Here is a 25,453-nt window from a genome sequence, read left to right as displayed (position 1 = left end):
AGTGAAGATATACAGTGAGAGGACAGATACAGTGTACAGTGAAGATATACAGTGAGAGAACAGACACAGTGTACAGTGAAGATATACAGTGAGAGGGCAGATACAGTGTACAGTAAAGATATACAGTGAGAGAACAGACACAGTGTACAGTGAAGATATACAGTGAGAGGGCAGATACAGTGTACAGTGAAGATATACAGTGAGAGGGCAGATACAGTGTACAGTGAAGATATACAGTGAGAGGGCAGATACAGTGTACAGTGAAGATATACAGTGAGAGGACAGATACAGTGTACAGTGAAGATATACAGTGAGAGGGCAGATACAGTGTACAGTGAAGATATACAGTGAGAGGACAGATACAGTGTACAGTGAAGATATACAGTGAGAGGGCAGATACAGTGTACAGTGAAGATATACAGTGAGAGGGCAGATACAGTGTACAGTGAAGATATACAGTGAGAGGGCAGATACAGTGTACAGTGAAGATATACAGTGAAGAGAGCTTGACATTTATTTTTGTACACTAAATTTAAGTGAACAAACATGATCCGTTAAAAAAACCTGAAAAGGGTTTCGGGGGTCAACGCCCCCTCTCCCCCTTATGAGACCAAGCCTCGTGGTGGATCAGGGTCTGATCAACCAGTCTGTTACTGCTGGCAACATGCAAACTGGCTTACGAACCACAGCCCGGTTGGTCAGGCACTGACTTTAGGTGCCTGTCCAGCACCTTCTTGAAGACAGCCAGGGGTCTTGAAGACAGCCAGGGGTCTTGAAGACAGCCAGGGGTTTTGAAGACAGCCAGGGGTCTTGAAGACAGCCAGGGGTCTTGAAGACAGCCAGGGGTCTTGAAGACAGCCAGGGGTCTTGAAGACAGCCAGGGGTCTTGAAGACAGCCAGGGGTCTTGAAGACAGCCAGGGGTCTTGAAGACAGCCAGGGGTCTTGAAGACAGCCAGGGGCCTTGAAGACAGCCAGGGGTCTATTGGTAATCCCCCTTTTGTATGCTGGGAGGCAGTTGAACAGTCTTGGGCGCCCCTGCTTTTCATTGGGGGAATGTTGCATCTCCTGCCGAGTCATTTGCTTTCACAGGGAGTGATTTTCGTGTGCAAGTTTGGTACTAATCTCTCTAGCAATTTCCAAGCGTATATTATCATGTATCTCTCTCGCCTTCGCTCCAGGAAATACAAATCAATGGACTTCAACCGTTCCCAGTAATTTAGGTGCCTAATCGTACTTATGTGTGCCATGAAAGTTCTTTGTACACTATCCAAATCAGCAATTTCGCCTGCCTTGCAGGTAGCAGTTAGTGTACAGCAGTATTTAAGTCTAGAGAGAAAAAGCGATTTGAAGAGAATCATCATTGGCTTGTCATCCCTAGTTTCGAAGGTTCTCATCCTATCAATGTTCTAGCAGATGCGGTGGATACATTGTTGTGGTCTTTGTTGCAACCCCTGAATGGGTTACAATGATTATTATGTATATATAATGTATATTACCTTTTCATTTAATTTTATATTGCTTATATTTGCGATAATAGCTAAATCGTAAATGTATGACATTATATTATTATTTGACTGTTATATTCTTATTTGACTTATGTTGTTAGGATGTATATAAAATGTGCTCAGTTAGTCTTGATTGTCAAACTACTGTAATTATCGCTTGTCGCTCGTTATACTGCCGGCTTCTGAGCTGCAGTTGTCCACGTAGCTATCACGTGATCGAGGGGGGTGTCCTCACCTCTCGTGAAGTAGTCAGTCTGCTGTAGACTCGCTTGGTGGTTGGACAGATTGTCTGTCTCATTATTCTTGTTAGTTCTGTAGAACTTTGTTCACAGAACATTGTAAAGACTTTGTGATTTTCGACGTTGTACTGAGGTTGTGTGTCGCTTAGACACTCTGAGTATCTCAGGTCCTGAGCTATAGCTTCTGACCTAATTTTGTACTGGTTCCTGTGTATTGTCACAGTCACAGTTTTCCTATGCTGAACGTAGATTCAGTATTATGGGAGTTTTGTAACTTTTGTGGAGGATCTGCAGATGGTCCCTACTTAGTGTCGTTATATTATCTCCTTGTTCCTGATTCTGTGTCGCAGTCGCTTGATATTGCATTGCTATTGGGCTTAGCATTCTTTGTTGTTCAAGCAGACTGTTCGGGTTGCCAGTCGGTCAAGAAGTTAGTTTATTTGAGGACTTTGTCAGTCACTTGTTTAAGTCTTATTCGAGTCTTGAGACATAGTTAACTACTTAAGAGCACTTACACGCATACACACACTTATTTGTACATATTTGTAATATCTTATTAAATGTTAATGTACCTGACGGTACTTAAGAATTATAAATGTGATATGTGCTTTCAGCACAATAATATTGAACTCGAGAGATTGATTTTATTTTGATTGATGTGATTTAATTTACTTTGATAATATACCTCTAGACAACTTACTACTTAATAAATTTATTAAATTTTAATTTCTCTAGTTAGTTGCCTACCAGTTGTAATCCTAAAGCACTATTGAACCATACTAAATTTTAATGGATAATTGGACAAGGATACTGACTACTTGTTACGAAAACCCAGTAACAGGCTGGATGCTAGAAGGGCAGTCCTTTCTAGTATTCACTGGAGATCTCTAACCTTTTAGAATCGCATTTTTTGTATCAAATGGGGGCCTGTCCGGGAGCCTCTTGATCCAAGGTGTTGGAGAAACTGTCCGGGATGCTCTTGATCCAAGGTGTTGGAGAAATTGTCCAGTTTGACATACTAGTACTTCTATGATCAAACACTTTGAGTACTTTCCTAATCTGAAGACTTTGAGTTTAGTCTTGTACAACATACCAGGTGGATGTATGTACCTGACTGAGTCTCTTGATCCAAGGAGATGGAAATACTATTTATGAGTTCTAGCTCTAAGACAACCAACACTAAAATTCCTATTAGGATTATAGTTTCCCATAATCACTCTCTCGTAGTACAATTATTTTCGTGATGTATGCCAAAGTGAAACAGTTAATTGATACTCTGACTTTGTCTGAGTTAAGTACATTAAAACTTCAGACGTGTTGGCAAGTAGCCAAGTATGTCGGTGTGACGTATAACAGAAATTACACAGCTGAAACTGTCAGAGCATTAATTAGAGATATATTGTTTCCTGCTCATACAGAGATGTCTGATTATGATTCAGATTCAGAAAGCCTAGTGTCACAATTAGGAAGTATGACTCTATTTGATGATGAAAGAGCAACTAGAGCAGAAGTGAGCCTAGTGTCTGAGCCTAGTGTAGATCAGTTCTCGCTCGCTCCTTCCTTCACTGACACTATAGTACAGAGTATAGCTGTTAGTATGACACAGCCTAATACTAGTACAGTGTATGATACACCTGTATCTACTTATAATAGACCAGATCTAGACACTCTAGAGACGGCTGGACCAAGTGTCCGACCTAAGGACCGTCCAGACCATGTTAATTTCCCTACTCCTCCATTACCCACTGGTCCTATCTCTCAGGAACAGTTTGAGAGGTTGGAACGCCTCATTATGTTGCAGACTGCACAAATTGAGGCACAGAGGAGATTGAACGAAGAAGATTTCCAAAGAGAAAATGTTCGTCTGGGAAGACAACAGACTGATATATCACAGGACACCTTTAATGTGCAGAAAGCTGCATCTATGGTTCCTAAGTTTTTTGAAAGTGACTTAGACACATATTTTGATGTGTTTGAGAACCAGGCACGTGCTATGAACTGGCCACGTAAGCACTGGGCAACATTGCTGCATACAGCATTGACAGGAAGAGCTCAAACTTGTACGGCTGCTTTACCATTTGCTAAGTACATTAGTTATGACGCTGTCAAACAAACAATTCTAGAGATGTATAACTTGTTACCTGTAAGTTATCAAAGAGCATTTCGTACGTTACAACGACGACAAGATCAAACTTGTGTAGAGTTTGCTCGTGAGAAAAAAGTTGCATTTCAGAGGTGGTCTAGAGCTGCTAAATGTAACAACTACGACAGTCTAGTTCAGTTGTTACTACATGAAGAGTTTAACAACTGTATGCCTGCTGACATACAAGAATATCTGATCGATCATACTACCTCGGATATTCTGGAAACTGCAGCATTAGCAGACAATTACGAAATTTCTCACAACCTTGTATGTACTAAAACACACAGAAACAAGGTAACTAAAAATTGTCCTAGAAGTTGGCAACCTAAATCAGCTGCTCATTGCCGGCCTGATGTACCTGCTACTGTAACTTCTCGTACCTTTACCAGGAAAACTCACAATCCTGAATCTGTCTCTGTGGCTAGACAGAAATCTGGTATCGAGAAGAAGAAAGTTAAATGTACCTATTGTAACAGGAAAGGACATACTAGAGAGTATTGCTATAAGTTAGAAAGAGATACGATAAACAGTCGTGCGGCTGGCGCCCCCACTCAAGTCGTATCCTCTTCCGAGCAACAAAGGCACCAAAATCCTAGCAATTCCTCTTATCCTACTGTTTTAGATAATGTTACTCAGGATAGATGACTAGCGTCAGAAAGTGTATCTGACGAAAAGATTCGTTCAGCGATGAGTCCTTACTTTTCGAGAGATAAAGTAGGATTTGACGAATCACATCTAACTGAGATAATTTCTTTCAGAGACACTGGCAGTTATCTCACGTTATTAAGAGAAGATGTACTGCCCATAACTGACGATACCTATTGCAAGATAGATGTATTGTTAGAAGCCTATGGAGGGGCTGTTATAAAAGTGCCTCTGCACAAAGTTTATATTGAAACAAGCTATTATACTGGTTATATTTCAGTGGGTATATCCAGTGGTGTATTTCCCATCAGGTCAGTGGACTTGTTGATAGGGAACGATGTCCTTCATGCTGGTATATGTAAGGAACCACTTGTGATTGATAATAATACTGATGATAATTATGCCATTGATGCTTGTAGAGAGAAACCTATTTTATTTTCTCTCAGCGCAATTACTAGAGCTATGTCAAAGATTCAACAACCATCCTTGTCTCCTGTTGAGTTAGTTGATGACAATGATTTGGGGTTGACTATGTTGTTTAGTGACGCTCTGCGCCCAGGATCATTAACACCAACTCCTCCCGGTCATCAACCTAGTCAAGACACAACTGACGTTAAATTTCTAACTCATGATGATTTAATCAAGGATCAGTTTGTTGATCAGTCACTGGAAAGACTGAGAGATATAGCAGTTACTGAGAGTGAAGCAAAGGATCTCGATAATTGTTACTATTATAGTAACGGTGTACTGATGGAGAAAAATACATGTAAGTTGTCAGCTGATAGTGTTTCCAACACAGTCAAGCATCTCGTTGTGTTACCAGTTACATTTCGTGAACAAGCCATTGATTTTGCTCACAATAGTCCCATAGGAGGACATTTGGGTGTCATGAAGACACTCGGTAAACTGGCAAAACATTTTACTTGGCCTAAAATGAAAGAAACAGTAGCTGATCATGTGCGACGTTGTCACGTGTGTCAAGTGACAGGCAGGCTAGCACACACACCTCCACCTACACCTCTCACTATGAGCTCTAGTAGCAAAGTTCAGTTCATATGGACTAGAGATTGTTCAGACTCGTTCAAAAGGTTGAAGCGCTTGCTATCCTCTGCTCCTGTGTTAAAGAGTCCTAATTTCAATCTTCCCTTCTTTTTACATATAGATGCGAGTGGTTATGCAGTGGGTGCTGTACTGCTCCAACAGTCAACATCCACTGACATTCTCCATCCTATATGTTACTATTCATCTAAGCTTAAACGACACCAGAAAAATTATGCCACTATTGAGAAAGAGGCTCTAGCTCTTGTGGTGTCCTTGGAACATTTTGACGTGTATTTGGGCACTTCCCCATTTAAAATTTACGTAATTTTATGCCCAAATACCTTTTGTTACTTGCTATGTCAAATTCAGTAAAGTAACTTAATCCCTCCAGCCCATATTAACTATATATACTCATGTCATGTCTAATTATTATATTTATATATTCACAGTAATGTTGTGTGAGGAGGAGACAAGCTGAGTGTTGAGTGAGTAGTGTGGTGCGGGTGATGTACTGCGTGACGCAACACTGTCCTGTCGCAGACCCCCCCTCACTACACACCTTAAGCTGTTTCATACTCAGATGTTCATACTGCCTAGCATTCCACAACCACTACTTAAGAGTGGAATGCAGTCTCCTCTACTATGATCGAGCCTCAGTGCCCTGCTCGTCTACGCTATCCTGCCTCTACACTGATGTACATAACCACGAGTATGAAGAGATACGATACTGTGTACTGCCCTAGTACCTAGGGGCATATCCTAGTGACGGACGCTGTGAAATTGTAGAGGTGCTTGGCACAAGAGAGACTCTGATTGATGTTTAATTTTTATATTATATAATATTGATATGAGTAACCAGAAATAATGTAAAAGACATTCATGCAACTCCTAGTGCGACCCTCTGTCGTGTTGGGGGGGGGTGTTGCAACCCCTGAATGGGTTACAATGATTATTATGTATATATAATGTATATTACCTTTTCATTTAATTTTATATTGCTTATATTTGCGATAATAGCTAAATCGTAAATGTATGACTTTATATTATTATTTGACTGTTATATTCTTATTTGACTTATGTTGTTAGGATGTATATAAAATGTGCTCAGTTAGTCTTGATTGTCAAACTACTGTAATTATCGCTTGTCGCTCGTTATACTGCCGGCTTCTGAGCTGCAGTTGTCCACGTAGCTATCACGTGATCGAGGGGGGGTGTCCTCACCTCTCGTGAAGTAGTCAGTCTGCTGTAGACTCGCTTGGTGGTTGGACAGATTGTCTGTCTCATTCTTCTTGTTAGTTCTGTAGAACTTTGTTCACAGAACATTGTAAAGACTTTGTGATTTTCGACGTTGTACTGAGGTTGTGTGTCGCTTAGACACTCTGAGTATCTCAGGTCCTGAGCTATAGCTTCTGACCTAATTTTGTACTGGTTCCTGTGTATTGTCACAGTCACAGTTTTCCTATGCTGAACGTAGATTCAGTATTATGGGAGTTTTGTAACTTTTGTGGAGGATCTGCAGATGGTCCCTACTTAATGTCGTTATATTATCTCCTTGTTCCTGATTCTGTGTCGCAGTCGCTTGATATTGCATTGCTATTGGGCTTAGCATTCTTTGTTGTTCAAGCAGACTGTTCGGGTTGCCAGTCGGTCAAGAAGTTAGTTTATTTGAGGACTTTGTCAGTCACTTGTTTAAGTCTTATTCGAGTCTAGAGACATAGTTAACTACTTAAGAGCACTTACACGCATACACACACTTACTTGTACATATTTGTAATATCTTATTAAATGTTAATGTACCTGACGGTACTTAAGAATTATAAATGTGATATGTGCTTTCAGCACAATAATATTGAACTCGAGAGATTGATTTTATTTTGATTGATGTGATTTAATTTACTTTGATAATATACCTCTAGACAATTTATAGACTTAATAAATTTATTAAATTTTAATTTCTCTAGTTAGTAGCCTACCAGTTGTAATCCTAAAGCACTATTGAACCATACTAAATTTTAATGGATAATTGGACAAGGATACTGACTACTTGTTATGAAAACCCAGTAACAGGCTGGATGCTAGAAGGGCAGTCCTTTCTAGTATTCACTGGAGATCTCTAAGCTTTTAGAATTGCGTTTTTTGTAACAGTCTTTGAAGGTGAGATCCTCTGATATAAACACTCCCAGGTCCTTCACATTAGCTTTTCACTCTATTGTATAATTAGAATTTGTTATAAACCCTGATACGGTTTTAATGTCCTCAAGTTTTCTATATCTGAGTGTAAGAAATTCTTCTTCTTTCAATTATATATTGTTTTGAGTGGCCCATTTGAAGATTTGGTTGATGTCCGCTTGGAGTCTTGCGGTATCTTCAGTGGAGGTCACTGTCATGGTAATTCTAGTGTCATCCACAAAGGAAGACACGGAGCTATGGCTTACATATTTGTCTATGTCAGACATGATGAGGAATTGGATGGGAGTGAGTACTGTGCCTTGTGGAACAGAGCTTATCACCGTAGCTTCCTCTGACTTTACTCTGTTTACTGTTGCTCTTTATGTTCTGTTTGTCAGGAAGTTACACCATGGTTACACATGTCGAAGGCTTTTGCAATCAGTGTATACTACATCACCACATCTGTATTTTGTTTATCTTAATTACTATCCAGGACCTTGTCATAGTAACCCAGTAGCTGGGACAGGCAGCAGCGACCTGCTCTAAACCCATGTTGCCCTGGGTTGTGAAATTGATGGGTATCTCTTTTCTTAGAACTCTTTCAAAAAATTATATATGGGATGTTAATGCTATCAGTCAGTAGTTTTTTGCAATTGCTTTACTGCCACCTTCGTAGAGTGGGGCTATGTCTGTTGTTTTTAGTGAGTGTGGGATGACCCCTCTCCATAGAATGCTGAAGGCATGCGACAGGGGCTTCTTGCAATTCTTCATAAATACGGAGTTCCATGAGTCTAGGCCTGGGGCAGAGTACATGAGCATATCATTTATTGCTTTTTCAAAGTCTTTTGGTGTTAGGATAATATCAGAGACTTTTGAGATGACCAAATTTTGGGTTTTGGTGATAAAGAATTCAATTAGATTGTCGACCGTTAGTCTGGGCAGCTGCTCGCTGAGCACTGAGTCATATTGGAACTTCAGTATCTCATTCATTTCTTTGCTGTCATCTGTGTATGCCCCATCCAGAGATTCTTTTCTCCTGGAAGATTCCTTAAGCTTAAGTTCGATTTTGCTATTTCATTGACCAGTGCCTCCCTTCGTACTTCAGATATATTGGCCCCATTCAGCAGCTCTGTGATTCTTCGTCTTCGCCTGTATATGGAGCATCTCTCTCTTTCTAGTTTACATCTTCCGTTTGTTTTTCTTAATGGAACGTGTCTTGAGCAAACCTCAAGTGCCACAGAGTTAATTTCTTCTAAGCAAAGGTTCAAATCCATGTTGTTTAGGATATCTTCCCAGCTTGTTTCATTAAGGACATGGTTGACTTGTTCCCTTGAATGTTTTGTTACTGAAGTTGAATTTTGTGAAGACACCCTCATAACTGATCACGTTTTGCTGGTCAGGATCCCTGTGCATAAATGTCCGTACCTCAATTAAGCTGTAATCTGAGTATATTATCTTTGATAAGGTTGTATTATGTATCAGTCATTGTTAGTGAAAATGAGGTCTAGCACATTTTCTAGTTGGTATAAAGTGAATTTTGTGCAGAGATTTAATAGATCGCGTGTGTGTGAATTTTCATCTGAGTTGCCTCCTGGGGCGATCTCTGCTAAAATATTATTTGGTATACTCCTCCATTTTAGGTGTATCATGTTGAAATTTCCAAGTAGCAAGATGTTTGGGGCAGTAGTTGGGAAATTTTCCAGATAGCTGGAAAGTTGCAACCGGAGGCTTTACAACCATAATGGGAAGATTTTCGTTTTCAATCCTTACTGCCAAGACTTCAGCTACATCATTTGAGGTGTTTAATAGGTCTGAGGAAATGAGGGACTATGTGACGTACATAAAAATCTTTAAAAAACAATAACTAACTTCACCCAGTCAGTGTGCGTGTTGTCATATGACAGTCAACTGTGTCATCTTCAATGCTAAATATTTGCTAAAGTGTTTATTATATTTCACTCATTTTGGTCTTATTTCAAATCTAAAAACAAGGATTTTTTTTTAGTAATTATTTTTAAATCACAAGTATAGGGGATCAGATTAATTATGTACCCATGGAGGCCTGGTCAAGGACTGGGTCATGGAGGCACTGATCCTCAGAACAACATCCTGGTAGCAGTAAGTGTTAAGCGAACCCCAGGTAGATGGTACTTATCATTAGTGCGCTGACTACACTATCCACTCCCACAATTAATGAAAATTACAACATATTACATAAGAATTTAAGAATGGAGGAACACTGCAGAAGGCCTACTTGCCCATAAAAGACAGGTTCTTATCAAAACCAACCCTACTCAAAATTACTCAAGAATTTACTCCCGTATCCACGACAGCAACCAAACCCAGCCCCTCCCACTCATATATTTGTCCAATCTCTTTTTAAAGCTACCCAGGGTCCTAGCCTCGATCACCTTACTCGGAAAACCGTTCCATGCATCCACAACTCTGTTCGAAAACCAGTACTAACCTATGTCCTCTCTAAATCAAAATTTATCCAACTTAAATCCATTATTTCTGGTTCTTACTTGGTTCGACAAGCTCGGTACTTATTAATATCACCTTTATTTATGCCCATCATCCACTTAAACACATTAAAATGCCCGAAATGCCTAGTCATGCTAGATGTGATAGTGGCCCTGTCTGTAATTAGTTTTATATAATATGTAAACCCCCATTGTAATCTTATAGAGAATAAACTTGATTTAATTTGATTTGATCTCTGTAGTAAGGAGACCAAAACTGAGCGGCATAATCCAAATGAGGCCTCACTAGTGATGTATAGAGCTGTAAAATAATTTTTGGACTTCTGTTGCTTACACTCTTGAAATAAATCCCAGTAATCTGTTAGCCTTATTTCGCACACTTAAGCACTGCTGTCTTAGCTTTAGATTTCTGCTTACCATGACTCCCAAGTCTTTTTCACATTCTGTATGACCAAGCTCTACTTCACCTAGTTTATAGCTTCGAGGGTTATTTTCATTACCAAGAACAAGTACTTTACACTTGTCCACATTGAACTTCATCTGCCACTTTTCAGACGAAGATGTTAATTTGTCCAAATCCTCCTGTAATTCATTGGTATCCTCCACAGAATGAATCATACGGCCTATTTTTGTATTATCAGCAAATTTGCTCACGTCACTCGTAATCCCTTCATCAAGGCCATTAATGTAAATTATGAACAACAGAGGACCTAAAACTGATCCTTGTGGAACGCCACTAGTGACTATTCCCCATTCAGATTTGACCCAATTAATGGAAACTCTCTGCTTTCTATTTGTAAGCCATGCCTCTATCCATCCTGGAACTTTCCCTCCTATTCCATGAGCTGCCACTTTCCTTAGAACCTCTTTGCTGAAATTCAAATAAACAATATCATATTCTTCATTACTGTCAACTGCCTCAAATGTTTTATTGAAGAACGTCAGTAAATTTGTCAGGCAGGAACGACCTCTCGTGAACCCATACTGAGATTCATTAATCAAATTATACTCTTCAAGATGACTTCTAATAATGTCAGCTACAATTCATTCTAATAATTTGCATACTATAGACTTATTGAATGGTAATTTGATTGAATGAACTCATCCCCTGACTTGAATATAAGAACTACATTAGCCATCTTCCACATCTTCGGCACAATACCAGTTAGGATGGACGCATTGAACACACGCGTTAATGGCTGACTAAGTTCCATCTTGCATTCAAAAAATTCCCTTGAAAACAACTCATTGGGTTTCGGGGATTTATTTTGCTTCAGTTTATCTGTTTGATAACCCTGTCCCTCGTGATAGTAATATTACGAGGAACAATGTGCATTTAAAGGACTGATCGTAGTAACTATCAGGTGCCTCTGACACCTATAAGTAGATTCAGCATTCTTTTTTCAGGAAGGTTCTTATATATACAATATTTAGTCATTTGGAATGCACAATGTACCAAGAACCTTAGAATACATTATTCATTGGGTCACATTACACCTGAATGTTGGAAATATAAACACAAATGCAGTATAATGTGATCCTTTATTGACAACGTTTCACCCACACAGTGGGCTTTTTCAAGTCAGATCCGTGTGTGACTTGAAAAAGCCCACTGTGTGGGTGAAACGTTGTCAATAAAGGATCACATTATACTGCATTTGTGTTTATATTTCCATTGTGTCGGTATTTTATACCATTTATTTACACCTGAATGGTGATGAATCATACCAAATAGGAATGTTTGGTATGATTCTTCTCTGCTTTTTCATCAAGTTTCAGCACCAGTGGGTAGGTTAACAAGCTCTATAATTTTCTTTCAACAAATGAAGTAGTGTGATACCTTCACCAGTTTTATAAAGCCAGTGTTGAATTGACACTTTATCAGTCACGTTGTCAGTATTGAACAGGAAGTGAGAATCATCCTTCAACAACCCAATAAAGAGACACTGCCTTGTTTGCTATTATTTAACAAAATAAGAAATAATTCCTTTGTATGACTGCATTATGTTAGTGAGGAATGACTAAAAGTATAGACTACAGGCACTCATTAAAATCTATGTATGTAGACCTGTGTATAAAGAACTTATTTGGGTTTAATTATCAAAGCAATTAATACTGAAGAGAGTATGTTGTCAAGTAATATTGAAAATTTGTGTTAGTTAAATAAAATCACAGAATTGGTAGTTTTTAAACCCATTGCAAGTAAGTCCAAAAACTCATAAATCAGTGTGTTTCAGCACTCACTTGTCATGTGTTCAAGATTGCACCACCGAAGTGGCTAGAGTATTGTGCACCCCATATCCATCCAGTGGACGGTAACACAATAGCATATGGACACACAAAAGGCCTAGGAACTAGGCCCCGAAAGGATTAACAGATGTATATTTGGATTTATATCTACATATCTACAGTTCACTTATCTGTTACAAGCAAATTTAGGAAATTTGCTTACTATATCTGGTATCAGATTTTCATTAATATGGTATCTTAACATGTCTGTCTCTGTATTCCTCAATAAGTGGACGATTAAGCACATAGTGTTCAAGAGAGTGACCATATGCCTGATCACATAATTTACATTTAGTTTGATCATCATCTGTGTGTCTCCCAAACTGCAAGAAGTATTTATCTACATATTTATCTACGTTCATGTTATCATAGTGGGTTATAGATCTACTCAAACTTCTAACTTCATTCCTAAAACAATCATTTTCATTATTTACTTCTCTCCTAATATTATTCCTAATGTTAGACACAGATATACCAAAGTTATATTCTACATTCTTCTTCTGGGTACTCTTCTTGGCTAACATATCAACTTTATCATGAAAGAGTAATCCAGTGTGTGATGGGATCCATAGCAATTGTACATTATTTCTTTGTCCCGGAGTTTTGAGTATCTGTACCTGGCTTCTCCAATGAGCATATTGTTGGAGTCATTATATGAGTCAAGAGCCTTCTATGATGACATTGAATCAGTAATGATGGAGTCAAGCTCAGTGTCACAAGTTATCTTTAGCGCCATTAAGATTGCAAACAATTCAGTTTGCAATGTAGACGCCCAGTTGTTAATTCTTATGCCTAGTTCAACAAATTTATTATCGTTCTTAACTAGGGAGGTGGCAACAAGAGCAGATGCAGCCCTGCCAGAAGACTCCTGTTTAGATCCATCAGTGTATGTAACTTGTGATAACTTATTACTACCAGCTAGGCGAGAAATTTCTCCTTGAGTAGTTGCTTTAACAAGTGATATAAGGAAGAGATTACTAGCAATGAGCTTCTTGGGAGGGGCTTGCAGGTATGTGATATTAAATGAACACATCTTCCATGGAGGGGTGAAATTCTATTGTTGTCTACTGTGATACAGTTCATGCAGGTTATAAAACTTAATGTAATTGTATGTTTTCGAAATCCATTTAAATCTGTGTGTATTTACTTCTAGACATTTAGTAAGATTCATTGTAACATTGCCTGGTTCATTTCTTAACATTCTAATACCGAGTATGGTGTTAATCTCAACAATCCTATCGCTGATACTAGAAATTCCAAACTCCTTCCTCTTATTAAGAATCTTTGTAAATTTGGTACAGCCAAGAATAATTCTGAGAGCTTCATTTTGCATTAACTCCAAAGGTTGGAGAGAACTTTCTCTAGCTACTATCAACATGGGAGCACCATAATCAATTAAGGACCTAACATAGGCTATGTACATAATTCTCACAATTCTAACATTAGCACCATAGTTGGCGTTGTAGCCAGCAACAGCTTTCAGAGCATTTAGCCTATTTTGCATTTCTTATTTAGTTGTGGTATAGTGGATTTGTTAAAGGGTACATCTACACCAAGATTTCTGTGAGTTTTAACGTAGCTAATACTTTCACCCTGCAAGTAGATGGGAGGAGGTATATGTCGTTTGCTTGTTAATATCTTTCTTTTAAAGGAAGATATTATGAGGCCTGGGTTCAAGCACCATCCTTTGCGATTTCGAGAGAAAATGTAAGTTACTAAAGGAAGGTAAAAGTTGTTACCTGAAAAATATTGACATAAAATAGTTGCAAATATAAAATTAGTACCATTGCGAAACTTCTCTTGAAGGGATGAAACAGAAAAATAAGATAAAGTACTTACTCAAGATATATGTGACCAGAACGAGGCCACTGTCTCCAGCACCAGTAAAGAGCCACATCAACAGGAACATGTAGTAGTTAGGAGACACTGAGCATATAACTCCACTACAACCATATAGAAGTACTGACACCAAGATTCCCTTTCTTCTTCCGAATCGATCAGCTAAATCACCAATAATAATAGCTCCCAATAACATACCAGTCATGTACATTGAACCACCAAGAGGACGAAGCCAAGCTTTTTCACATGTTAAGTCAAACTGTGGAAATAAAAAAATAACAAATCATTAACTCGACATAATATATAACATTGATCCTTGGTTAAAATAAATACTTAATATTTACTCAACTCTAATACTAGCCAGCTAGCAAATTCTGGGTATTAAGGCAAGGATAAAAGGATTCAAGTGAATAGGAGGGGTGTTAATGTTGCAGTTTAAAAACTGTAGTGTAAAACACCCTTCTGGTAAGACAGTGATGGAGTGAATGATGGTGAAAGTTTTTCTTTTTCGGGCCACCCTGCCTTGGTGGGAATCGGCCAGTGTGATAATAAAAAAATAAAAAATAATTATAATAATAATAATAATAATAATAATAATAATAATAATAACAATAATAATAATAATAATAATAATAATAATAATAATAATAATAATAATAATAATAATAATAATAATAATAAAAATAATAATAATAATAATAATAATAATAATAATAATAATAATAATAATAATAATAATAATAATAATAATAATAATAATAATAATAATAATAATAACAATAATAATAATAATAATAATAATAATAATAATAACAATAATAATAATAATAATAATAATAATAATAATAATAATAATAATAATAATAATAATAATAATAATAATAATAATAATAATGGTACAATTATTACAAAACTAGCTAACATCATTGACATACTATAGACAACGCCCATAGTTATGCAGAGCATTAAGACGACTTAGATTATTCTTGTCCCCCAGGATGCCACTCTCAACAGTCAATTAACACCTAAGTACCTACTTACAACTAGGTGGACAGGTGCAGCAGGTGTAATGAAACAAGCCCAACATTTCAGTGCAGACTCTTTGGTTCCAGGACTAAGTGGAGTGACCAAGGTTCCAGGACTAAGTGGAGTGACCTAGGTTCCAGGACTAAGTGGAGTGACCAAGGTTCCAGTACTAAGTGGAGTGACCATGGTTCCAGGACTAAGTGGAGTGACCAAGGTTCCAGGACTAAGTGGAGTGACAAAGGTTCCAGGACTAAGTGGAGTGACCATGGTTCCAGGACTAAGTGGAGTGACCAAGGTTCCAGGACTAAGTGGAGTGACAAAGGTTCCAGGACTAAGTGGAGTGACCATGGTTCCAGGACTAAGTGGAGTGACCAAGGTTCCAGGACTAAGTGGAGTGACAAAGGTTCCAGGACTAAATGGAGTGACCAAGGTTCCAGGATTAAGTGGAGTGACCAAGGTTCCAGGACCAAGTGTCAGCATAGCTACTGAATAAGTTTGTGTAGCATATCTGATTATCGTAGTTAGTACCAGCTACATATTTTATATACACGATCCCTTGCTAGGCGTAGTGGCTAACATGTGTGACGTCACATGATGTCGTAAGTGAGTGTCGTTTACCATGCCCCTCTTTCAGTTCCTGGATAGACCTACAGGTGAGAACAAGGCAAGGCTGGGATTCCCCTCACGACTCTGCATATACAAGTGTTACCAGCCACACCCAAGTGTATTACTACAACACCTTTAACTCCAAGAACCCCCACGTTACAAATGGTGGCAGTGGAGGGCCCGTAATTCTGACGATTATGGTGATATCTCTTGATAAACATCTGCAGAGCTGGCGCCATCTTATGACTGCTCCTAGGCCTGCCGAGACGAGTGACGCTATACACTAAGCAAGCACCCATCAGCAGTGGAAAAATTTTCTCCAGGAGGGAGGTATCGGCCCCCTTCAGCCCCTTTCAGCCATGAGGGGACCAGCCCTCTCAGAAGGGGCAAACATCTTGCTTATTGCTACAGCAAGTAATTGATCCCAGATGCAATATGAATATGCGACGTGGTCAAGTGACCACCACTCCTTGCAAGAGTCCAGTGTTGCAAAGTGTAGCTTAATAAGAGACAGTCCATCTCTTACCTTAGCAGGACAATTAAGGAAAATCCTGCTCCCACTTTACTACTATGGTAAAGAATCAGGCATTCTGCTTTGCTTCATGGAGGAAGTTTGACAAGGAAGCATAAGGTACTAGGTCAGTTTTTCTTTTATGTTCTAGGGGCACTGCAGTGGTGTAGGAGGCTGTGAGGTCAGATTACTTTTGACTCTACTGAGAGAGACATTGACGTGCCGGGATAACAAACAAAGAACAATATTCCGCTCATTTTGCACAAAAAGAATCTCAATAAACACTTACAGAGAAGTGTGATCAGCTTCTTTAGTGACATTATGGTGTGAGCAATTGTTGATGAACAGTGTAACAATGAGTGTTAAGACCCAACAGAGTGTAGTGCGACATTCTTCAATCAAGACATCGGATATCCGGGCGTAACTGCGGGTCAGATATAAACACCCAGGTAAGTGTACTAATTCATGATGTAATACTATTGACTGTGCAGTTGAGTATAAAGTTGCGAGTTAGTCACATTTCATAAACCCAGGTTGTAATCATTAGTGAACTTGCCAGAATGGATGTTGGAGGATGGCTTCTCCGCTGGATTAAAGGCTACCTGTCCAACAGAAAATCGTCTGTGTTGTTCCAGGGACATAGAAGTGTAACTAAAGACTTTGAATTAGGAACCCCTCAGGGAGGTGTGCTCAGTCCCACACTGTTCAATATTCTAATTAATGCATTACTTAATGCTATGCCTAGTCAGCCCCATCATTATGTGATTAGTTTTGCTGATGATATAATGATTCACACCACCGGATTCTCCAACACCCAAAACATTCTTAATCATGTACTAGCCTCGTGTCAGGACCTGGGGTTGATAATCTCTACTGATAAAACAAAGATACTCAATAGGCGTCCTCCTCGACAGAGAGGCACAGTTCGTCAGATCCAATTGCATGATGGGTCTCTTCTAGAATATGTAAGCAGATACAGGTATCTAGGCTTTGAGGTTCCACTACTTGGACCTGTTGTAACAAGACTTTGTCGCCAATACAAAGAACGACTAAGAGCACTTAGAGTTGTGGCAGGGCTTCACCCCAGGTATGGTGCTAATGTTAAAATTGTGAAAATGATGTATCTTGCTTATATTAGATCATTGGTTGATTATGCTGCGCCACTACTTGCTCTTGTGTCTGACTGGAAGCTTGGAGGGCTGGAAAAACTGCAGAACGAAGCAATAAGGATCATTTTAGGATGCCCTCGTACTGCCAAAATTTTAAATATGCAAAAAACTTGATATTCCAAGCATCAGAGATCGTGTTACTGAAAGAAATATCCTAATTGGGGTTAATATGCTCAGGCAAGCTCATTCAAACCCCTGCACAGAAGCCCTCCAAACTTTCCTCAACACTGGTGAACACTCCTCCAGATGGATCGAAAAAACTGGAACCGACATCCGCATGAATTAGATACATGATCTATGTCAAGTAAGGCAACAGCGGCACTTCTCCGCTCCATGGAATATTACCCCATTCCAAACTACCATTCCTCCATTTCCCCCCAAACTACTTCTTAAATCACAACCAAAACTTCGCCTTGAAGCCAAACATGAGGCCTTAAGCTGTATCGATAACTTAGTCACACAGCACACACTCTCGCAAATTATTTACGCTGATGGTTCTGTTCACCAATCCACTGGTGCAGCTGGTAGTGCTGCTGTTGTCGTACAGAGTGATGGCTCTCTTAAAGAAATTGGAGCACGCATCAGTAATTGGGCCTCTACCCTTCAGACAGAACTGTTTGCCATACTCCTTGCACTGAAATGCATCTATGTATCAAAGATTGACAGTTTAATTGTAACTGATTCTCTGTCATCCATAAATGCTCTCAACTCATTAAGCATAAATTGTGGCATGCTTGTGTCAGAAGCCAGACACAGGTATGGTAGGATTGTGGACAGTGGAGTCAGAGTGCACATGCTGTGGATTCCATCTCACATTGGTCTTCAGATGCATGATAGAACTGATAAACTGGCTAAGCTGTATGCTTTCAAAGAGGGAGTAGATTACAATCTTGGCTTGTCAGGTAGTAGTTTGAGAACAATAATACGAAAAGAACTTCAACTGAATTTTATGGACTTAAGGCTCAGGGAGATTGACACCAATGAGTCCATCTATCATCATTCCATCATGCAGGAGGAGCCACATGTCTATGGTGCATCCAAAAAGATAAGCAGACTCTTGGATGTCACTACTGCCCGGCTCCGGCTGGGTTACAAGTATCTTTGGCAGGTTAAATCACCACCACCAGATGTAGACCAAACGAAATGTAAACTTTGCCAGATGGACTATTGTCACACCCTGCGTCATTATGTACTGGAGTTTGTGAATGTGTGTGTGTGTGTGTGTGTGTGTGTGTATGAATTTGTATGTGTGTGTGTGTGTGTGTGTATGAATTTGTATGTGTGTGTGTGTGTGTGTGTGTGTGTGTGTGTGTGTGTACTCACCTATTTGTACTCACCAATTTGTGGTTGCAGGGGTCGATTCACAGCTCCTGGCCCCGCCTCTTCGCTGATTGCTACTAGGTCCTCTCTCTCCCTGCCCCATGACCTCTATCATACCTCGCCTTAAAACTATATATGGTTCCCGCCTCCACTACGTCACTTTCTAGGCTATTCCACGGCCTGACTACTCTATGACTGAAGAAATACTTCCTAACATCCCTTTGATTCATCTGAGTCTTCAACATCCAATTGTGACCTCTTGTGTCTGTGTCCCTTCTCTGGAACATCCCGTCTTTGTCCACCTTGTCTATTCCGTGCAGTATTTTATATGTCGTTATCATGTCTCCCCTGACCCTCCTGTCAGCTGTGAGGTCACAGGCAGCAGCTCTGCTGCTGGCTCTGTCCCCACACCTACAGTCACCATGACAGATCCAGGAGAGCGGCCTAAACGTTCCTTGGAATGCGGGGACGAGTTGGAGGACGAAGTGGGGCAGGTGGGAGCCCCCACCAAGAAGGCCAAGGATGCAGTGGAGACTACTGTACCTACCAATCTGCCACTAGGTCCGTCGGCAGCCCCTACCCAAGAAGACTTGCACCCCCAGATGGCCATAGGGGTCGTGGAAGGAAGCCAGGAGGATGTAGCTCCTCAAGTGGCAAGGATGGAGCCATCCCAGGTCCATACACCAGTTGTGTTGGCCTCCACAGTGGACGGGGACTGGCTGACTCCACGTGGAAGGAGGAGTTCCCGCTCAGCTTGGGCACAAGCAACCAGGGCCTTCAACAAATTCAAGGTTCCCAACTACGGGTTTGTAAGGTATCTGGAAGGTCTCCCCCACCTCAAGTTCCGCTGCGAGTTCACTCTCAGGAACGAGGTTCTGGTCATTCCTCGGGACAAAGACTCTTACGAGGAGTTGAAGGGGCTGGTTGTGACCCATCCCAGCATGGTGGAACTGGTTGCTTCGGAGAAGGTGTACAAGGGGGTGCTTTTACACGTCCCTGTGCCCCTCCCACTGGACCCCATTTTGGAAGTGCCCAATATTGTCAAGGCGGAGCGACTCACTGCAACGGTGAACAAGGTGCCCACCCACCAGGTGCTGATCCACCACAAAGGTCCACTTCACATGCACCTGGACCTTGGGGTCTGTGGAAGATTCAAGACCTGACCATACCTGTCAGGCCCAGTACAATGCTTCAACTGCCAGGAGTTCAATCATATTGCAGCCACCTGCCAGCGAGAGAAGTGTGGTGTGTGCAGCAAGGCACACGACTCGAAGGACTGCATTGCAATCCTCAAACAGCCAACTGGCGAAGCCCTTCGGCCAGAGCCCAAGTGTGCCAACTGCTCAAAGAGGCACCATGCCTGGAACCGGAGCTGTCCTGTGATGGTGCAGCACTGGCAGCAGGGTCGTCATCGGAACGACCCGACAGCCCCGACGCCACCCAGCCTTGGAACTGCCCAGCAACAGTCAGCATGGGCTCCAATCATGGTTCCCCGGATACCGCAGGAGGGCAATACCAGCGAGTTCCCAGCACTGGGTTCCCAGCAGTGGCATCAGAGGGCAGACACTGGTTTGCAGGAGCGCGGTCAACTGCGGCGTCAGATGGTAAGGTGGCCAAGAAGGCAGAATCATTGGGAAAAACAGCCACAGGCCAGGCACAATGCCCAGCAGGTCCCAGCTGGGCACCAACATTCCTTGCCATACGGCCAGCAGGCCTCTTCCCAAGGACAGGCCCCTACTGTGAGCGGCCAGCGTCAGGCAGAGGTTCCCCGCCAGGGGACTTGGAAGCCCATGGCCACTCATGCCGGGCCCAGGGTGCACCCAGCTTATGCTGCTGCAGTGTCGACAGCCACCCAGACATACCCAGTGACCCAGCCCCGCCTCGACGGGTCGTCCAGCTCAATGCCTGCAGAGGTAATGGTCGAATCCTTTCCGGATCGACTGAAGAAAACCATCGGGGTCATCTCAGCGCTCCTCTGTCGCCTGCTGCCGTCGGCAGAGGACAGGGGCGCCTGCAGGCAGCTCCTGTCATGGATGCTGGGCGTGGTCCTACTGGAGAGGAAAGACTCAATGGAACTTCAAGCCATCATCCAGGAGTCCTTCCAGTCTGTGATGGAGGAGGCCCCGGAGTCGCCAACAACGGACGACGAGTCCCAATCAGAGATGGAATCAGTGAGCCACCTCTGCGGCCCTTGAAGATCCTCCAGTGGAACATTTGTGGGCTGCAGCGGAAAATTCACTTAGTGATTGAAGCTGCAGTTCAGGATGAGGTTGATGTCTTCCTGTTTCAGGAGACACTCACCGATTTGTCACGTCAAATGCAGCCACGTATTCCGGGATTCTCTGCCTACCTTCAGCGCCTGGAAGGGACTGGCAGGGGCACGGCGATCTACGTCAGGACCACTATCCCTCATTCAATCTCCACTGACCCCATCGACTGTGGGGAGGGCGTAGAGGTTCAGGCTGTCACCCTACACCTGGCGGATGGACCTCTCATGGTTTACAATATTTACAGAAGCTCTCGGTACACCCTTGACATCTCAGAGGTGGCAGCACTCGCCCCATGGGAGGGTCTTGTTGTGGCTGGGGATGTCAATGCCCACCACCCAATACTTTCTTCTTTCTCTCCTACCAACGCAGCTGGGAGGCACCTTGCAGCTATGCTGGAGGAGGTCCCTGAGATCGCCCTCCTCAATAATGGTGAGCCAACCCATCACTATGGTGGCCGCTTGGATGTCACACTCATCTCTAGGCGGTTGCTCTAGAGCGCGAGATGGGAGGTCCACCCCCATCTCACCAGTGATCACTTTGCAGTGGTCACTACGCTGATGGTCCAGCGGTGCCCGCTCCCCACACCTACCCCCAGATGGAATCTAAAAAAGGCCGACTGGCAGTGCTTCCAGGAGGTCATTGAGCGTTGGTGGGAGGAGTCTCGCCTTCCAGAAGACCCAGATGAGGCGGCTCAAAGCTTGCAGGTGGCCTTCACATGTGCAGCTGAGGCAGCAATACCTAAGATTACAGGCGGAGGGTCATATAAACGTGACTGGTGGTTTTACAATGAGGACATCAGGGAACAGAACCACTGCATCAATGTTGTACGCAAGATGCACAGGCGTAATCCCACGGTTGAGTCCATGCGTCTGCTCAGGGAAGTGGTGCGGCATGCACGCCATGTCTCACACAGGGTCCGGCAGGCTAAATGGTTCGAGTGGTGTGCCTCCTTCAGCTACTCCTCCACCTTATCTGAGATTTGGACCAAGTTACAATTGGCCACTGGGCAGCGTCGCAGTGTGGCTCGGTTGCACCCAGACCCCGCAACGGAGGCAGAGCGTCTGGTGGACCTATTCACCTCCAGAGTGGCCATGGCTCAACTGCCTCAGGATCTCCAGGACCTCCAAGCCACCCTCCTTCCTAGAAGGGTGATGGTGATCCAAGCAGCATGCCAGGCTGGGGATGTCACAGATGAAGACTTCACCGACCAGGAGCTCCAGGCAGCCTTCACATCTCATCGAGACACTGCTCCGGGGCATGATGGTATCACCTATGGCATGATCACTCGGTCTGGCCATTCTGGACATTCAGCTGTCCTGGGAGTCATCAACCAGACTTGGCGAGCTGGCAAACTCCCTGTCGTATGGAAGGAGGCTGACATCATACCGATTCCTAAGCTTGGGGATCCCAGCAGTGTGAGACCCATCTCCCTCACCAGTTGCATCTCGAAGGTGTCTGAAAGGATGGTGTTGGAGTGCCTGAGGTGGAAGCTTGGCCCTCCTCATAAACACCTCTATGGCTTCACCAGAGGAGTGGGCACTTTCGAAAGCCTTACCACTCTACTGACAGGCATTGGGTCGGACGCCCAAGGACACATTGTTGTCTTTCTTGACCTCGAGAAAGCTTTTGAGCTAGCCAGTGCACCTGCCATCCTCTCACTCTTGGCCCGCAGGGGGATTAAAGGCAGGCTGCTTTCATGGCTTCGTTCCTATCTCCAGGACAGGCGGGCCCGGGTACGCTTCCAGGGGCATGCCTCTTCTCTCAAGACCCTGGACAACGGCACTCCACAGGGCGGGGTGCTTAGTCCCACCATGTTCAATGTACAGATGCATCAGCTGGTGTGCCTGCCTTTCTCCAGAGGCACCATCCTCCTCAGCTATGCCGATGACCTGGCACTTGTCGTACCTAGGAAGCGCTGGCTTTTGCAGCGTGCCCAGAAGGACCTCGATCTGCTGGCTTCTACCTGCCGTCACTTGGGACTCAAGATATCTGCAGCAAAATCCAAAGCCATGATCCTTAGCACCAAGGTGCCCAGTCAGAGGCTGCGGGTCCTGGGCATCGACCTGGAGTGGGTTCACAGTTATAGGTACCTTGGCATCTACATTGACAGGCACCTCACCTTCCAGAAACATGTGCGCCACATTAAAGAGAGGGCTCTGCAGAGGGTCAGGGCATTGAGTGCCATGGCCAACCCTAGGGTTGGGGCCAGCCTCGAGGTCATGAGGTTGTTCTACATCCAGGCAATACGTTCCCTCGTTGACTATGGGGCACTTGCTCTGGTTCACGCCAGACCCACAAACATCAAATCCCTCTGTGTCATCCAGAACACAGCTGTACAGGCCATGCTGGGGGCTCCTAGGTGGGCCAATGCAGTGGCTCTGAACCTTGAGGTGCAGCTACAGCCTCTTGAAGACAGGATCCAACTGGTAGCTGCCAGGAGGATTGCAAAGTATCTCCGACTCCCAGGGGCTGACAAACTGATGAGAGATTTACGGGTCCGCCAGGGACAGGTCATTCCACTGCATCCCGGCCGCCGATGGATGTGGTCGGTAGCAGATGCCACACAGAAGCTCTTGCCCATGACATTGCTCCAGGCAGGAGGCTGCGACAGACTGGCAGCGAACTACACGGTGCCACCCCCTTGGGCACCAGAGCTGTTTGCGGTGAGCTGGACAACCCTACCAGACAGCAAGAGGCATTGCACCCGGGACATTCTGCACCACCTTGCCTCGGCTAGCATTGTGGGTGCAGAAGGCCCAGGGTGTGTGCCATATTACACTGATGGCTCCAGAGACCCAGTGGCAGGCCGCACAGCTGCTGGGATGTTCCACAGCAATCTGACAGCAGGTTGGCGCCTCCCAGACCATTGCACCATCCTCCAGGCCGAACTCTTTGCCATCCAACAAGCTCTGCGGCATGCTCTTGCAGACCATCAGTATCCCCCCATCATCCACGTTGATTCCAAGACAGCAATCCAAGCGCTTATGCACAGAGAGCCAAAGGACAACATACACTTAATCACATCCATCCGGGGTGACCTGCAGACTCTCACGGCCCAGGGTCGCAGGGCTACCATCAACTGGATCCCGAGCCATGTGGGTATTCCTGGCAATGATGCTGCAGATGAGGCTGCTAGGACTGCAACCCTCGAGGCACAGCCACATGCTGCGATCTCCATCAGCCTCAGCCAGATTGCGCTGTTGGCTGCTGGTGCGGCGAGGCGCCCATTCCCTGACCCTGGGGAGTCACGGAGCCTCTGTTGGTATGTCAGGGCGACCCACAGGGTGCCCCCTCCAAGTCTTCGGACACAGTCCAGGGAACTGAGGGTGCATATCCACTGCCTACGCTTAGGGTATCCCACCACTGTGCGGATTGTTGAACGGGCATGAGAGGAGCTCTGTGCCCATTGTGACCGAATGGTTCCGCAGCCCTTGGTGCACTACCTGTTAGACTGCCCGGCTACGATGCCCCTTCGCCGTAGACACTTCCCAATGACCCCAGTAGGGCAGAACCAAGAGAATGAGGCAGCACATCTTGTGTACTTAGCTGTCAGGGACTTGGAAACCTTACTTCCAGTCCTTGCATGTCATCCGCCCCCCCGCTGAAGTTGCTGTGAGGGCCTGCTTTGGGCCTCCATTTCACTGCACACCAGCCACTGTTAGTGCACACTAACGTTTGGTACGTCATCTGGCCATAGGGCCGGTGAGGTACCCCCCCCTCTTCCTGCTGAAGACCTGCCACACAGGTGCAAGTAACGATAAATGTCACTTCCCTACCCGGGTAGCCAATGCCGGGTCACCATAATGGAAGAGACCCGGGCCGGGATTACCAGCGAATCAAATAGAATAGAATAGAAAAAGGTGGAGTCGGATCGACACCATGCCTAACCCTTCTAGGGTAGGGTAGGTGCCTGAGCCCAAGCCTTTAGCTCATAAGACTGTCATTCCCATTTGCCCCCTTGGGGCGGGGATGGCAGACCAGAGAGGCCTAGCTTGTGGCTAGGCCTGGGGACAGTTGGTCCCAAAGATGAGGAGGTACTTTTGCCTCCTCCCATGGGAGACTTAGGTTTCAGACACTCCCTAAAGAGGGAGCCATGGCTGGGCCACCACTTGGAAAAGGCCCGGGCCGGGAGAATACCGGCTAATCTTTAATAAAATAATAAGGTGGACTCATAGAATTCGATCGAACGGGACAGGT

General features: G+C 43.5%; 1 protein-coding gene across 6 annotated transcripts in view; it reads right to left on the bottom strand.

Moving 5' to 3' along the window:
• Nucleotides 1–25,453, bottom strand: part of LOC138855328 (organic cation transporter protein-like) — a 238,601-nt gene that overhangs the window by 49,088 nt on the left and 164,060 nt on the right. For all 6 annotated transcript variants that reach the window (XM_070104205.1, XM_070104207.1, XM_070104209.1 and 3 more), the window contains exon 4: nt 14,355–14,613. In XM_070104205.1, coding sequence (XP_069960306.1) covers nt 14,355–14,613 — 259 coding nt within the window. The remainder of the gene's footprint in view (nt 1–14,354; nt 14,614–25,453) is intronic.

This window comes from Cherax quadricarinatus, chromosome 89 (assembly GCF_038502225.1).
Source record: "Cherax quadricarinatus isolate ZL_2023a chromosome 89, ASM3850222v1, whole genome shotgun sequence".
NCBI lineage: Eukaryota > Metazoa > Arthropoda > Malacostraca > Decapoda > Parastacidae > Cherax > Cherax quadricarinatus.
The sequence above is the reverse complement of the archived record's forward strand: the minus strand, read 5'-3'. Positions and strand labels throughout refer to the sequence as shown.